Source organism: Capra hircus, chromosome 11, assembly GCF_001704415.2.
Source record: "Capra hircus breed San Clemente chromosome 11, ASM170441v1, whole genome shotgun sequence".
Lineage (NCBI taxonomy): Eukaryota > Metazoa > Chordata > Mammalia > Artiodactyla > Bovidae > Capra > Capra hircus.
In genome coordinates this window covers 10,266,584-10,283,649 of record NC_030818.1, presented here as the reverse complement: position 1 = coordinate 10,283,649, position 17,066 = coordinate 10,266,584, and the positions used below count along the sequence as shown (strand labels likewise).

Below are 17,066 nucleotides of genomic sequence, written 5' to 3'. Positions count from 1 at the left end.
GATAACTTTAGGGGATACCCTTGTATGTTATTTGTTGTTTTCTCCTTGCTGCTTTGACTGTTTTTTCTTTGAATTTAATTTTCATTAGGTCAATTAATATGTGTCGCAGTGTGCTTCCTCCCTGGGTTTATCCTGTATGGGATTCTATGTGCTTCCTGAACTTGGGTAGCTATTTCCTTTCCCATGTTAGGGAAGTTTTTGACTGTAATCTCTTCAAATTTTTTTTCAAACCCTTTCTCTTTCTCTTCTTCTGGGACCCTTATAATTTGAATGTTGTTGTATTTAAAGTTGTCCCAGCGATCTCTGAGACTGTCCCCATTTCTTTTCATTCTTTATGCTGCTCCTCAGTAGTTATTTCCACCATTCCCTCTTCCAACTCACTTTTCCATTCTTCTGCTTCAGTTATTCTGCTATTGATACCTTCTGCTGTATTTTTCATTTTAGTTATTGTGTTATTCATCACTGTTTGTTTTCTCTTTAGTTCTTCTAGGTCCTTTGTAAACATTTCTTGTATTGTCTCAATCCAGGCCTCCATTTTAAAATTTTTAATTTAATTTAATTTTTTAACACCAAAAACATTTTGTATCGCTGTATAGCTGATTAACAATGCTGTGATAGTTTCAGGTGAACAGTGAAGGGACTCAGCCATACATATACATGTATCCATTCTCCCCAAACCCCCCTCCCATCCAGGCTGTCCATGCCTCCATTTTATTTCCAATATTTTGGATCATTTTCCTATTATTTCTCTGAATTCTTTTTCAGGTAGATTCTATTTTCTCATTTACTTGGTTTGTAGGTGTTTACCTTGCTCCTTCATCTGTAACATATTTCTCTGTTGTCTCATTTCTGTTGATGAAGAGGGCTGTGTTTCTCTTGGTGGCTGTTTGGCCTGAGGCATCCAGCACTGTTGCTTGTGGGCAGTTGGGTGGAACTGGGTCTTGGTGCTGAATGAGGACCTCTGCAGAGCTCATGCCAACTAGTATTCTCTGGAGATCTCTGGTGGTCCAGAAGCCTGAACTTGAAGCTCCCCCTACAGGAGCTTCTGACCCACCGCCTGGGGACCATGACCCCACAAGCTGTGTGGTGTGGCAGAAAAAGGAAAAAAACCAGACAAGCAAAGCCCAAGGTGGATAATAACAAAACTGGAACAAATATACAAAAAAAGAAAACAGACACACACAACCCTCAACAAGTAATAAAAACAAATCCAAGTAACCAGAAAACAAACCAATAAACAAACAACAGCAACAACAAAAAAGAAAAAAACAAGGAGAGCAAAAAAACAAAAAGACAAACAGGAGAACCCCCAAACCAAAACTGATGATAAAAACAAACCTAAACTAAGATCATGGCCCCTGGTCCCATCACTTCATGGCAAACAGATGGGGAAACAATGGAAACAGTAACAGACTTTATATTTTTGGGTCCCCAAATCACTGCAGATGGTGACTGCAGCCATGAAATTAAAAGACACTTGCTCCTTGGAAGAAAGGCTATGATCAACCTAGATGGCATATTAAAAAGCAGAGACATTACTTTGCCCACAAAGGTCCATCTAGTCAAAGCTATGGTTGTTCCAGTGGTCATGTATTGGATGTGAGAGTTGGACTATAAAGAAAGCTGAATGCCGAAGAATTGATGCTTTTGAACTGTGGTGTTGGAGCAGCCTCTTAAAGAGTCCCTTGGACTGCAAGGAGATCCAACCAGTCCATCCTAAAGGAAATCAGTCCTGAATATTCATTGGAAGGACTGATGCTGAAGCTGAAACTCCAATACTTTGGCCACCTGATGTGAAGAACTGGCTCATTGGAAAAGACCCTGATGCTGGGAAAGATTGAAGGTGGGAGGAGAAGGGGACGACAGAGGATGAGATGGTTGGATGGCATCACCAACTCGACGGACATGAGTTTGAGCAAGCTCCGGGAGTTGGTGATGGACAGGGAAGCCTGGTGTGCTGAAATCCATGGGGTCACAAAGTGTCGGACAGTAGGGAGTGACTAAACTGAAACTGAAAGCTAAACAGAAAAGAAAAAATAAATTAAAAAAACAAACTAAAATAAAAGCTCGGTGTGTGCTCCTTCCACCAGGGTCTGCTCTTGAAGCTGGCCCAGAGCACACGTGTCAGCACAGGCTGACTGGAGCATAGGCTTCCGTGGGCATGTCCGCAGGGGCTGGAGCAACTGGAAGAAGCCTTGGAGGGGGCAGCCCTCTGCCTGCCTGGACCCATGACTCACGGAGGCTTTGAGCAGGGGTGGTGTTTGGGTCCACTGGGACCCCAGCAGCCAGAAGAGGCCTTGGTGGAGGTGGGGCTCAGCCTGGAACCCCAGCAGGCTTGCCAGGGCCTGAGCAGACTGGGAGACTGTGCTTGAGGGGTCAGGGAGCCTGCCATACCTCACCCAGCCAAGGCTGCTGGGCAGGCGTGTGCTCCCATCACCGCCCGAGGAAGCTGGGTTGGCGGGCCAGGAAAGGTTCTGCAGTGGTGGCCCCACCCTTCATGTGCCACTCAACAGTGGTGCCTTGGTCCCAGTGTGGCCCAAGACCCTGCCCCCACCAACACCCCAGGCCATCCCCAACTGCTGTCCCCTCCCTGGATCCACTCCCCGAATCCCACTCTGCAGCACCCAGCCCTCCTCCCCACCATGAGACACACAGACTGGGGTGCGAAGGGCTGCAGCACGGACCGCATGCCCAGGCTTCACTCCATCCTGCCCCACCCCGACACTGGCTGCTGCATTCCCCTCCCATCCTGAGGTCCCCCTAAGCTCCTTGCCTTTCCCTGCTGACCCCCCACTGTGAGCATGCTTCCCTGAGTGGGGTTGTTTCCTCTCCCCCAGCTTCCCCCAGGGGTGCCGGTCCTATCCTGCCTCCACTGCTCTCCACTTCCTTCCCACACCCTACCTGGGAAGGGCGCTAAACAGAAAAGCAAAAAAAATTTTTTTCCTTCCTGAAAAAAAGATTGCGCTGGGACTCCTCCCATCCCCCTAGGTGTCCAAGGCCCTCCACCAGTGTCCAGCATGCGCTCCATAAGAACTTCTCCGACGCACTTCTGACACACCGTGAGGATACGCGAACTGCGTGTTCTACTCCGCCATCTTCCATAATCTATTTTTTTTTAACATTGAAAATTTCTTATAGGAATTAACAGTGAGACCATTGTGAAACCAGCTTCAATTTCAGAGGAAGAACTGTTGAATTTAATCAATAAACTAAATAATGATAATAATGTAGACGGCCTCCTTGTTCAGCTGCCTCTTCCAGGTGAGATTTATATAGCACTATTTAAAATGATTTCTGAGGCGCGGAGAGGCTTGTTTAGTTTATACAATTGGCTCCTCATGTGTATTTGTCTTAAAGAAAGGGGAGGTAAACTCAAGAGAGTGAGTATGTTGTTAGATATGGGACCGACCTACTCAGAATACCAATTACTCCCTGACTTGGTATTGAGATCTTAATACACAGGACAGTGGAGGGAAGCAGTTTGGGGAGGACAAGAGGACACTGGTTTGGTCTTGGCATTTGGCTTTGCTTGCTGTGTGTTCCCAACGCACAGATGAATAAGTTGCGGGGTGAGTTCTAGACGGGGAATGGGTTTTTACCACAAACCGGGTAAGCTGGAGTCAAGCAGTGCTAACTATGTAGCGGTGAGTTGACCACTGCTCTGATTTCTTTTTCAGAGCACATTGATGAGAGAAAGGTCTGCAATGCCGTTTCTCCAGACAAAGACGTCGATGGCTTTCATGTAATTAATGTAGGGCGAATGTGTTTGGACCAGTGTTCCATGTTACCAGCTACTCCATGGGGAGTGTGGGAAATAATTAAGCGAACTGGTAGGTATATCCATCTCAGTATCATCAAAACATACTAACGAAATGGTAAACATTCCTACGGAACAAACAGTGGAAACCCCCACCTCAGATCATCTAGTCCTACTCCCCAGAGCCTAACTCCCTTAGCAATTACCTACAACTGTTTTTGCTGCTTGATCCAGAAAACTCTGAAGGAAACTTAAGTTTTGATAGTGTTGATAGTGCACATTCATATAACATTTTGCAGCTTATGTTCCCTTTCAGCTTTCACTATGGGTAGCAAGTGATGGTTCAGTTGACTGAAGAGTCAATAAGCTGGTGATTTCCTTCATTATCACAATTAGAGTCACATCTTAAGGTGTCAGTCTTCCTTTTTCTTAGGTGCTCTAAGATAATCTGGCACTATGTGAAACGCAAATATATTTATTTTTCATAGGCATTCCAACCCTAGGAAAGAATGTGGTTGTGGCCGGAAGGTCAAAAAATGTTGGAATGCCCATTGCAATGTTACTGCACACAGATGGGGCACATGAACGGCCTGGAGGTAAGAATATTGCTCTCAGGAGGGTGTCCTCCTCTCCCTTGTGAGAGAGACTGCCCTGTGGATGCTTGGAAGTGTTTGTTAAGCTTTATTTGTCTTTGTTATAATTTTGTTAATAGGTACTTTGGGAGTAATCTTTGTGGAAGAAGATGAGTTAATTTATATTCACTAGTATGGAACTAGTTCAGAAATAGATATGTCTCAGAAATTTGAGTTTTGAGTGTAAGCATGGTTATAGACAATTAGAATTTTCAGTTATGGCTTTGACAGTTGGAGTTAAGAAGTATAACTTATTCAAAATTAGTATCCTGATCTGTGCCATTTGACAGGAAAAAAAGATCTTAGACCATTGCAAAGGATTAACTTCATATGACTGTGATGTGTCATCATCCTGTCAAATTCTGTTAATTTGAGAAAAACTCTCAAATCAAAGTTATATGATTATCATAATATGACCATACATGATTATATGAGAGATAAAATATATCAGAATGAAATATTTCCACATATCTTTCAGCACACTTTTAAGAAAAATCCTTGAGTAATTCTAGTGACATTTTGTTCAGAAAGACTGTTAAGAAGGATAAGGAATAAATCTAATGATATAGGACTCCGAAGGGTAGAGCTAGGACCAACAGGTAAGAGTTACAAGAAATTGAGTATTAGTTGTTGCTGTTGTTTTTTAATGACAATTGGCTGCCCAGAAAATATGGTGTAAGATTTGTCCACTATTTTTTCAGAGGTCTTGGATTTCTGGCATGGTTTGCCTAACTGAGATCTAATCCATTCCTACCTTTGATTCAGAAATCAAGACATCTGTTTTTTAACTCATAGGTGATGCCACTGTCACAATATCTCATCGATACACTCCTAAGGAGGAGCTAAAGAAACATACGGCTCTTGCAGATATTGTGATCTCTGCTGCAGGTAAGAGCACCAGGGAGGACATGGAAGTACCTTGCTCAGAGGATGAAGGTGGACCTCTTATCTTCGAATTTGCCTGCTGCCCTGTCGTTTTATTTCATATTCCCCTAGGTTTGACCATAATGTCAAAGCTGCTTACAAAGATGAGAGTTGTGGTTGGAATACTGATTTCTGGCATTCCATTATATATTTGATGGATAAATGTTATTTCTACAGCCTCAAAATATTTCTGTTCACTATATGAAGTTTAATTGTTTCCCTGGTTAATATTTTTTATGAGTTTTTATAAAACAAGCTAATTCATTCTTGCAGGTATCTTGAAATTGATAAGAATCTTACAGGTGGAATATTCTTTTCAGTACTAAATTGATCATTCCTATCTCCTCTTTTAGGTATTCCAAATCTGATCACAGCAGATATGATCAAGGAAGGAGCAGCTGTCATTGATGTGGGAATAAATAGGATTCAAGATCCCACAACTGCTAAACCCAAGTTGGTTGGAGATGTGGATTTTGAAGGTAACTTTTTAAAATATAAAAATCAATAAATACTACTTTTATTGGACAATCAGGGCAGACTATTTACTTTTTCTTTAGCTTTTAAACTTATATTACCTTGATTATTACCGTTTATTATCATTTTTACCATTATTATTATCATTATTACCATTTATTATCATGCTTTCCATGATAATTAAGAGAAATCTTTTAAAAAATTTTAGTCATTCTAGAATTTTAGGTGTTTGTATCATCAAATTATGGAGAACAAAACAGTTTTCAGGAAATTTCTTTCTTCTCTTTAGGGTTATTCTATTAAGAAAACAAGACTTTTAATAAGTCTGAAAATTTAATGAAGTGATTTTTCTAAACCATTGAGTCTCCTAAAAAGTATTACACACTTCTCATTTTCCTATTGAGAGGAGAGATCCAGACTTGCAATATTAAAAGTCCAGGAAAAAGCCATATTACTAAAATTTTAGAATTCACTGATAGATTTCTCCTTTCAGGTCTGAATTTATCTGAATTTTATGCTGATAATTCTATTTCTAGCTTTCTATTCTCAAGCAGTCAGACCCAAGCCTAGGTATCTAAGTAATTTTTCCCTTTAGATAGGATTTTAAAAAATCTTTTTACTTTTCAGAAAATTACTTTGCTTGGTGCTTTGGGCAAACAGTATAGTTAAATAAATAGAATAAAATTAAGAAAATATTGTAAGCAGGTTTTAATTGAAGTAATCCTTATTATTATTATAGTTACACTTCCATACAGTTAACTACTGAGATGTTTCTTTTTAAATTGATTTAATATAATGAAGATCATGGCATCTGGTCCCATCACTCCATGAGAAATAGATGGAGAGGAAACAGTGTCAGACTTTATTTTTTGGGGCTCCAAAATCACTGCAGATGGTGACTGCAGCCATGAAATTAAAAGACGCTTACTCCTTGGAAGAAAAGTTATGACCAACCTAGATAGCATATTCAAAAGCAGAGACATTACTTTTCCGACTAAGGTCCGTCTAGTCAAGGCTATGGTTTTTCCTGTGGTCATGTATGGATGTGAGAGTTGGACTGTGAAGAAGGCTGAGCGTTGAAGAATTGATGCTTTTGAACTATGGTGTTGGAGAAGACTCTTGAGAGTCCCTTGGACTGCAAGGAGATCCAACCAGTCCATTCTGAAGGAGATCAGCCCTGGGATTTCTTTGGAAGGAATGATGCTAAAGCTGAAACTCCAGTACTTTGGCCACCTCATGCGAAGAGTTGACTTATTGGAAAAGACTTTGATGCTGGGAGGGATTAGGGGCAGGAGGGGAAGGGGAAGACAGAGGATGAGATGGCTGGATGGCATCACTGACTCGATGGATGTGAGTCTGAGTGAACTCCCGGGAGTTGGTGATGGACAGGGAGGCCTGGTGTGCTGCGATTCATGGCATCGCAAAGAGTCGGACACGACTGAGCGACTAAACTGACTGAACTGAATATGGAGGAAAAGTGTGGCTGGTTATTTAAGTATATTCACTGAACAACTCTGCTTATTATATGCATGTTTTTCTATTATTGGTTTTCTTTTGGCCACATTGCACAGCATGTGGGATCTTCGTTCCCTGTGAGCGCTCAGTTGCTTAGTCGTGTCTGACTCTTTGCAACCCCATAAACTATAGCCCACCAGTCTCCTCTCTCCATGGGATTTTCCTGGCAGGAACACCAGAGTGGGTTGCTGTTTCATCCTCCAGGGGATCTTCTGACCCAGAGATTGAACCCAAGACTTCTGTGTTGCCTGCATTGCAGGCAGATTCTTTCCCACTGAGCCACCGGGAAAGCCCTTAGTTCCCTGACCAGGTATCAAACCTGTACCCCCTGCAGTGGAAGCTCAGAGTCCCAGCTGCTGGCTCGCCTGGGAAATCCCTAAATGTGTGTTACTTTGTTAATATGTTCAAAAGCCCTTGTTCTTGGGTATTGTAGATGTGATTTTTTTTAATGAGTTTGAGGTTTATTGAGATGCTTGTGTATATTATGGCTTTTTGTTTGAATGCTTCTTCCATGATATGTTAAAGTCCTTAGAGTTCCTTTGCCATAATTAAAGAGTTTGCCTGTCTGATCTCTGTGTAGGAGTCAAGAAGAAAGCAGGTTACATCACTCCAGTCCCTGGGGGTGTTGGTCCCATGACTGTGGCAATGCTGATGAAGAATACCATTATTGCTGCAAAAAAAGTGCTGAGGCTCGAAGAACGGGAAGTACTGAAGTCTAAGGAACTTGGAGCAGCAAGTAATTAACTATTGTGTCTTCTGTGTCATGAACAGGACTCCAAGCCAGTTCAAGAGGAAAACCAGGTCAATAGAAATGCAATATTTTTTCTTTACTTACATGGCTTTAAACAATACTTCGTATTTATTGTAAGCTTAAATGAGTGTGTGTTTGCACACATAGCTCTGCAGTAACCTACCAGGGAGCATGCCACTATCGTGCTGGGTCATGCGATCCAACCAAGAGAAACATTACCCTAGAGATGAACAGGGAGAACCCTGTCACACTGAGAATGGCTGCTTAACTCCGTCAGTCCGCTTCAGTTGAAATCTGTCTTCTTTAGAAAGGCAGCTGTGCTCACCATTATACCACCAATGCTGCCCAAACTTGTCTTTTCTGTGATTACATTTCCCAAGTGCTATTCCAATAATGAGTTGATACTCACTTTAGGTTCCAAACCTTTTGAGTTCAACTGGTCAAACCAAAGGAAAAATGTTGCTAGAGAAAATTAGGGAAAAGTTAAAAAAGAAAGAAATGATGGTAATTGAGTAGAAAAAACTTTACCCTAATTTATATATGTGTTGATGATAAACAGAAGGAAAACTGCATGTTAATAGTCTCCTAAGCTATCATTTTGTGACTCAGTCATTGGGAAAATGGTTGGGTTTTTCCCATTTGCTGTTAGCCCTTGTTTTATGTTCATTAGCGCTTGGGATCTCCCCATTTTACTTTCCTAGGATTGAAAGGCTTGTTTTATAAATTACTCGTGTGTGTTGTCATATTTGAGTTTTCCTATATCCTCAAACTTCATTGTCAAATTTTATACTGTTAGAGGTGTCTGTATGGTTTCTTTAGTGTATCTTGAAACCTATTTTTGGAAAACATAACTTGGGCTTGATAATCATTAGGGCAGCTATGTATAAGTATGCAACTTACTTTTCCACCAAAGAACTGTCAACAGCTGCCAGCTTTTCTCGGCTGCACCTGTTGGCTTTCCTTGATCAATTTTTGATAATGAGAGTTAATACTGAATTTAATCAGACTTTATTAAGGGACTTTTTTTGCATCATTTTGATTTTTTAAATAAAACACTTCTGACTGATATGGAATGAGTTTCTGAAATACTTCATCTTTCCTCTACTGTCTTCTTGTGACCTAATTTTTCTCATTGGATGTAATCAATTTAAATATTCCTGTATTTGGTAACATCTAATCCTATGCCTTTAACAAATTGGTGTAAAGAGCTATGGAGAAACCAGCCTAGTCCTTTTAATTGTACATCCCAAGCCAGAAGTTTCCTCTGTAAGATTCATTTCAGTGGTTAGTCTTGTTCTGAGTATTTTAAACCATATGTTCAATGTACGCAGGACTTCTTGATGTTTTGCCAAATCTCCCCCTCCTCCACATTATATATACAGATTTTTTTCCAGTGTGTGTGTGTTTAAGACATTAGTTTGATTGCACAGATCAGAAAGTATTTGCCTGGCAGGCATATTTGCGGCTCGGATAGGTCCTGTGTGTTCTGCTCAGGGCTGAGTAGTTGGCTTTCATAAAGGCAGGAGCAGCTCCCACTCCAGGCTGCTCGAGGCAGCGAGAGGAAGGAGAGCAATGCAAAGCCGCCCTTCTCCCCTGCTTGTTCCTTTGCTGCCTTTATGCTTTTGACAGTTTTCTGGAGATGAAGAGGGGTGATAGTTCTAGAGATGTTTTTGTAAGTGAGGTATAGTTCCTGTCCGTACATCATACCTACTGACTCACCTAAATTATTAAACGTGGAGCAAGATGAGCAAATGGGATTAAGTTTTATTGAATTGTAGTTACAAGTGGAAAAAAGTATTACCTGTATGAAGAAGTAACAATATGTCAACCTGTTAAAAGCTATTAAAATTAAAATGTTCCTGTGTATGTATACAAAATGCAAATAACATACAAGGTAAAAATTACAGTGATCAATTTACAACAAAAAAGAATCAACATTTTAGCTTTCCAGCTTGTTTGATTAATCAAGCACATTTAATCCTGAATCCATACCATTTCTACAACACAGGTTGGACAAAGTGCTATTGGAAATCAGCCAGGTTTTAAAACTGCAATGTTAAGAGTGGCTTGTCAGCTCTCCCAGAATTGGTGTAGATGAAGACAAAGAATTTATACTTAAACTCAGGCAATGGTTCTGGATTAGTGAGCAGCTAAGTGATTCTGCTGCTCTCAGTAAAAGTGGTGGAGGTTTAGAGCTCTACCTCATGGCAGTATCCTTAGAAGGGACTTCTGATATTTCATTTCATAAACACTGAGAGCTTTCTATGGACTAGGCACTATACTGGCTCTGGGGATCAGAGGCAATTAGCTATCCACATATTCAAGTTGGTTAATGAGTCTAGTGTCATTTGTACCTTTAAAAAATAGAAAGGAATAAAGAAAAAGCACCTGCATTTGTCATCTTGAGTAAGTCTGGTAACTGTAACTAAAGTAATTTACCCAAGATTCAAATCCATAGTCGTTTTGGAGAAGGTAAATGTCAGATGCACTGTGGCTATCAGGCACACAGAGGTGGTAAATAAACATGGTTGGTGTTTGTTAAGTGTGAATTGAAGTTAAAAAGACTGCTCTTAAGCAAGGTCTGTGATTTAATGAGTTTTAATCTACCCAGTTTGTTTCCAGTTATTCCTTAAAGTACTAGTCTGACTAGTACTACAGAGTTATAATCTTCCAAAATTTCATGTTAGCCTTGCCTAACATGCAGTGTTCATGTGAATGCTAGTTGGACTTTGGGAATCAGGCCATTGAAAACTTTCAGGAAAGAGCTACCCAAATGCATCAGGAAATGTGATTCTGTGCTTGAAAAACCAGTGATACTAATTTAAAGGATCATTTGGTTGATTTGCCATGTGATTTGAAATTTCACTTGTTTTTAAAACATCCACTCGAATGTGTTGGTTCTTTCATAGCCAGACTTTCAGAACTAGCTGTCAAACTGGGAAAGCCCCAGTCACACTTCTGTGCTGGCACAAGGCCCAGAATGCAGATGGTTCAAACTCTTCATAGAAAACTGAATGGGATGGAGAGATAAGAGGACCTTTTTCGCATTTCTTAATATGCAAAACAAAATTTCCAACCTTGGTCTATTGAAGTACAAGTATTTTAACAGTTCTTTTAAGACCATCTAGATAATTTAAAATCTAAGCATTAAAAAAAAAATCTTAACTGATATTTGTTTTAAATAAAAACTGACTAGTGCCCCTTTACCTTATCTACAGTTTTGAGAGGCAAGCATTTTTTTTCATCTCAAAAGAAATGTTATCATTTCTATGCTGGATTGCATTTTAAAATAAGGTGTACCAGTAAGCTTTCGTTATTTTCATAACTACAAAGGGAAGGAAAGGTCTTTGCACGACAGATCTCCAGTTTTCACCGATCAGGCAGGATGACTCTCTCTGCTTGGTAAATACAGGAACAGGCTTGGAAAAGTGAAGGGTTTTGGCCCAGACCCTCACGCTGAAGACTAACACAGGCCCTCACGGTGCCGTGTCCAGGGGAAGCTCCTCCTCCTAGAGGGTGGTCTCGCCGTCAGCTTCTCTCCCGTATCTGTCCATGTCTGTGAAGTCACACTCTGGCTCCATCTCTATTTTCACCTGTGGCACCATGAAGACGGGGCTCTGTGAGTAGCTGAAGGCAGGTGAGGCTGGACAGGAGATTTTGAAGTGCAGGGTGATGCTGAATGAGAAAGAGAGGAGGGAAGAATGATTTTTCTAGGGTATGGTGTTTTTAAATGCTATCTCCCAGAACAGGGTTCTAGGGCAAACGGTTCTGTCTTGCTGTTGATCTCTTAGCACATCACAGGAACTAGCAGTATCCTATCTGCTCGGCCTTCAGCGGTCACAGTTACTGCTCTTGCCCTACTTCAACCTATTTTCCACATGGTTGCCAGAGTGAACTTCTGGATCATGAACCTGACTGGTCCCCCATTGTTCAAAGGAGAGAATTCATGCTCCTTAGCCTGGTGAGACAAGAACCTTCTCTGCTCAAACTTCTGCTTGCAGTTTGCCCTCTTCTTTGCCCTGTGTCTCTGTAGTATTTCAGGCCTCTTCTCGGTACCTGCAGGGCCTTTTCTCTCGTTTTCCCTTTTCTGTGCACACCCGGTAGACTCCTATTTATTGTTCCCAGATTCTCTGGGTAAGGCTGATCCCTCCCTTAGATTCCTGTCCTTTCTCTGAGGTGTGCTCCGTTGTTCTTGGCACAGGGTGGTGTATATCTTTGTTCATACGTCTGTCTTTCTCTAGGCCCAGGGATTAAGCACCATGCCTGGTAGATCATGGATGCTAACCTGCTAAACTAGGTCGTGTTGCTGAGTTTCTTTTCTTCACTGAAATGGAATCCTGCTGTTTAGTCATCTTTGCTTCCATCTACTTTCATAGATTCAGTAAAATACCAGTGTAGTTGAGGTACCATTACCATTTATGAAATATTCTGCATTTTTGACCTTGTCCTATGCTTTGACAGGGTTTTGGAGATATTCTATCCTGATCCAAATTCTCTCTCCATTAACTGAAATTGGAGCAATTGGAGATTCAATTTTCTATAGGCTACTTTAAAATGAAAATAAATCAAGGTAGACAGAGTGCTTTTCTCCTAGCACATTTGTTTATAGAGATCAGTGGCATGAGGGGCACAGGAGCCCTGGCTCAGGAAGTGGGATGAGGTGGCAGGCAGATATGTCATTTGGACTTGACACTCCTGGGCTGCAGTAGCCTTGGGCCTAACGCTTGTACTGGTGATAAATCTCGTCTGGGCAATGTGATAACAGCTTGACTTATAACTCAGAAGATCCCTTGGGTGATCTACACTCTCTGGTACATGTGTCTGACAGTCTTCTGGGTGGGTGCCATCTATATCTGGAGTCAGCTGCCTCTGGTCCTGGGACAGCCCATGCTTGTCCCGTTGGATCTAGCATGGTGCCTCCGGTCCGGTTTAGGGTGAACTGTGGGATTATGACTGCCCTCACCGTCTTCCATAGTGATGACTGAGGCAGACTCTATTGACCCTCAATTCCTCTTTTCCATTTTTGATCCCTTTCCTTGTTTTCAGTCATCAAGCAGTCCCACCTGTTTTGAGGGTGGCTTCTCATTAAAAACAGCAAGGAATCACATTGTTGGCATGCGAGTTGCTGAGCCTTGAATTCTTTCTTGACTATTTTTATATCCACTTGATCATTGATATTTATTTTCCTTGATACCTTTTCTCACCTTTGCTAATTAACCATGCTGTTATTTTATTCCACAGAGTATTAAAGTGCTTGGTGTTTTGATCCTTAAAGTTCACTTATCCTGGCTTTCAATAATATATACTCAAATCATGTCTAGTTTCTATTGTCTTTTTTTCAATATTTACTTTCAATTTTCATTCTACTTACTATTTTATAATAATTTCCTTTACCAAACTTGAATACCCTTGTGTGCTGTCATCACATTATGTCAGTAAGAGGACAGATTTGTTATCTGATAGTTCATCAGGTCTGTGCCTTTGCGTCCTGTGGTGGAGCAGCAAAGGCCCTTTACTGAGACACTGGCTTGAGAAATCCTAGTCGTTCAAGCCATGGCTTATTCTCTTAGCTAACACCCAAAGAGTCTGTCTCATGGCTATTACCTTCGGTCAAGTTCTGAATCACTGAAGGAAGAATCAGAGTGAGTAACTCCAACTGGAAGATCTTTGTCCTGGCAGGAAAATTGAAGTGTCAGATTGGAGCAGGTTGAGAACCATCCTGGAGAACACTCTGTTTCTCCAGTGCTTCCCTCCCCCATTTCCTCTCCTTTCTGTTCTCTGACCCCATGGCCAGTGCTACACAAGATGAATGCAGGGACCCCGGAGATGGGTGGCTTCCACTTCAGTTATTCCTTCACCCGGAGGTAGGTGGGAGGCACGGCAAGGGCCAGGGGGAAATGAGGAAGGGAGGTGGACGTATACAGAGAGGAGGGGAGAATGCGAAATGCAAAAGGAAGAAGCGCTTCTGTGGGAGAACATAATGGGAAGCCCCTTTGCTGGAAGGCCCTTGTGGGGGCTGGCAGGATCCCTAAAATGGGAAAGTGGCAAGCCCTCAGGAGCACCAGGGTCAGGACTCATGTTGCGATCTTTCAGACTATGCCCAGGATAGACTATGTTGCCTTGATGACAGGACTGTCCACCGATAGGAAGCTGAGGTTGGGAGTGGGTAAAGACAGCAAAAGAAATCCCCCAGGCTCTTCATAAGCCACATCTGATCCTTCCGGGGTGGGTCCCCTTTCAACATGTGGAAGGTGCTTGTGACTCATTCAGAATCTTGGGGACCAACCCCTAAGACCTTGACTAATTTATAATCCTAGTGTGATGCTACTTGCTCTCCCAAAGGGAGCAGTTCAGCTGGGATCTGAGCTCTCAATCATTTCAAAAATCACGGGAAAACGTCCGAGGCTCAACAGGTTATGTTTGGATTAGTGCATCTGAAACAATGCAAGAGGGGGCAGGCTGGTGGCATGGGCAACTGGGGGCACTAGGGGCATAGGGGGTAAGGAAGGAAAGAGGAGGTTTGCCCACACTAAAGTGAAGATCACTGAAATCTATATAGTCTGATTTGGGGCTTCCATATGGTTGGAGTCCCAATTCTTATAGCCTAGTTCTCTTTGAATTATGTCTAGCACAGGAGTCCTAAGACCAATAGATCTGAGTTAAACATGAAAACCTTTGAGGAAGAGGTGGAAGATTAGTAGTAAGTGGGAAGGGAGAGACACCATGTGTTTTGCTTACTGTTAATGCAGAACACACAGAAGAACTGTACAAAAAAGATCTTCACGACCCAGATAATCACCATGGTGTGATCACTCACCTAGAGCCAGACATCCTGGAAGGTGAAGTCAAGTGGGCCTTAGAAAACATCACTACGAACAAAGCTAGTGGAGGTGATGGAATTCCAGTGGAGCTATTTCAAATCCTGAAAGATGATGCTGTGAAAGTGCTGCACTCAATATGCCAGCAAATTTGGAAAACTCAGCAGTGGCCACAGGACTGGAAAAGATCAGTTTTCATTCCAATCTCAAAGAAAGGCAATGCCAAAGAATGCTCAAACTACCGCACAATTGCACTCATCTCACATGCTAGTAAAGTAATGCTCAAAATTCTCCAAGCCAGGCTTCAGCAATATGTGAACCATGAACTTTCTGATGTTCAAGCTGGTTTTAGAAAAGGCAGAGGAACCAGAGATCAAATTGCCAACATCCACTGGATCATGGAAAAGCAAGAGAGTTCCAGAAAATCATCTATTTCTGCTTTATTGACTATGCCAAAGCCTTTGACTGTGTGGATCACAATAAACTGTGGAAAATTCTGAAAAAGATGGGAATACCAGACCACCTGACCTTCCTCTTGAGAAACCTATATGCAGGTCAGGAAGCAACAGTTAGAACTGGATATGGAACAACAGACTGGTTCCAAATAGGAAAAGGAGTACATCAAGGCTGTATATTGTCACCCTGCTTATTTAACTTATATGCAGGGTACATCATGAGAAACGCTGGGCTGGAAGAAGCACAAGCTGGACTCGAGATTGCTGGGAGAAATATCAATAACCTCAGATATGCAGATGACACCACCCTTATGGCAGAAAGTGAAGAGGAACTAAAAAGCCTCTTGATGAAAGTGCAAGAGGAGAGTGAAAAAGTTGGCTTACAGCTCAACATTCAGAAAACGAAGATCATGGCATCAGGCCCCATCACTTCATGGGAAATAGATGGGGAAACAGTGTCAGACTTTATTTTTCTGGGCTCCAAAATCACTGCAGATGGTGACTGCAGCCATGAAATTAAAAGACGCTCACTCCTTGAAAGGAAAGTTATGACCAACCTAGAGAGCACATTAAAAAGCAGAGATATTACTTTGCCAACTAAGGTCTGTCTAGTCAAGGCTATGGTTTTTCCAGTGGTCATGTATGGATGTGAAAGTTGGACTGTGAAGAAAGCTGAGCACCGAAGAATTCATGCTTTTGAACTGTGGTGCTGGAGAAGACTCTTACAAGTCCCTTGGACTGCAAGGAGATCCAACCAGTCCATTCTGAAGGAGACTAGTCCTGGGTGTTCATTGGAAGGACTGATGCTGAGGCTGAAACTCCAATATTTTGGCCACCTCATGCAAAGAATTGACTCATTGGAAAAGATTCTGATGCTGGGAGGGATTGGGGGCAGGAGAAGAAGGGGACGACAGAGGATGAGATGGCTGGATGGCATCACTGACTCAATGGACGCGAGTCTGAGTGAACTCCCGGAGTTGGTGATGGACAGGGAGGCCTGGCGTGCTGCGATTCATGGCATCGCAAAGAGTCGGACATAACTGAGCGACTGAACTGAACTGAACTGAACTGAACTAATTCCTGGCATGTGGTAGGTATTCAAATATTTACTGAATGAATCAATGAAAGAATATTTGTCTTTAAAAGGCACTTAGACTCCGGTTTCTTTGTTTGCAGAACCTAACTTTCAAATCATCTAACTCATTCACACAGGGGAGTTCCCTGGGGGCCTAGTGGTTAGGATTCTGGGCTTTCACTGCTGTGACCCGGGTTCAATTTCCTGGTCGGGGAGCTGAGGCCCTGTAAGCTGTGCAGCATAGCCCTTTGGGGCGGCGGGGGGGGGGGGGGGGGTGGAAATCAATGAAAAACATGTGGACAGGGATTATGGGCCTCTTACCTTCCTGGAAGAGGACAGTAATCAAGGACCAGGGGAGTTTGGGCCTATCACTATCATCAGAAGATGGTTTAATCATCACCAGTCAGTCAGCAAGGGCTTGCCTATGAGCAACTTTGATCTGCAAAAGGCAGGGTTGCTAGAATAGTTGATGGTAGAGGCAGGGATATGGGTTTGGTTCAGACTGGGAGAATGGGAGCCAGACATGGTTATTAGGAATGGCATGGGCAGCTTAGTATATGGGAAATGATCAAAGTGGGGAATGGTTTTCTTATTCCCTCCTACACATGACCATCTTGGATGAGTCACTTCCATTTTGGGGACAGTTTCATCATTTGTAATGAACA

General features: G+C 42.2%; 1 protein-coding gene and 1 long non-coding RNA gene across 3 annotated transcripts in view; one reads left to right on the top strand and one right to left on the bottom strand.

Moving 5' to 3' along the window:
* The window catches only part of MTHFD2 (methylenetetrahydrofolate dehydrogenase (NADP+ dependent) 2, methenyltetrahydrofolate cyclohydrolase), a 31,020-nt gene extending 21,894 nt beyond the window's left edge, over positions 1-9,126 (top strand). Inside the window, exons 3-8 of one of the 2 annotated variants that reach the window (XM_018055019.1) lie at positions 3,139-3,261; positions 3,678-3,830; positions 4,246-4,353; positions 5,185-5,277; positions 5,667-5,792; positions 7,883-9,126. In XM_018055019.1, the coding sequence (XP_017910508.1) occupies positions 3,139-3,261; positions 3,678-3,830; positions 4,246-4,353; positions 5,185-5,277; positions 5,667-5,792; positions 7,883-8,046 (767 nt within the window). In that variant the 3' untranslated portion in view covers positions 8,047-9,126. The remainder of the gene's footprint in view (positions 1-3,138; positions 3,262-3,677; positions 3,831-4,245; positions 4,354-5,184; positions 5,278-5,666; positions 5,793-7,882) is intronic. The other variant, XM_018055020.1, reaches the window with a different exon arrangement.
* LOC108637132 lies at positions 9,798-14,270 on the bottom strand. The gene is made up of 2 exons (XR_001918774.1): positions 13,658-14,270; positions 9,798-11,728 (listed from the first exon to the last, which is right to left on the bottom strand). It is a non-coding gene; the product is annotated as an uncharacterized LOC108637132 (long non-coding RNA).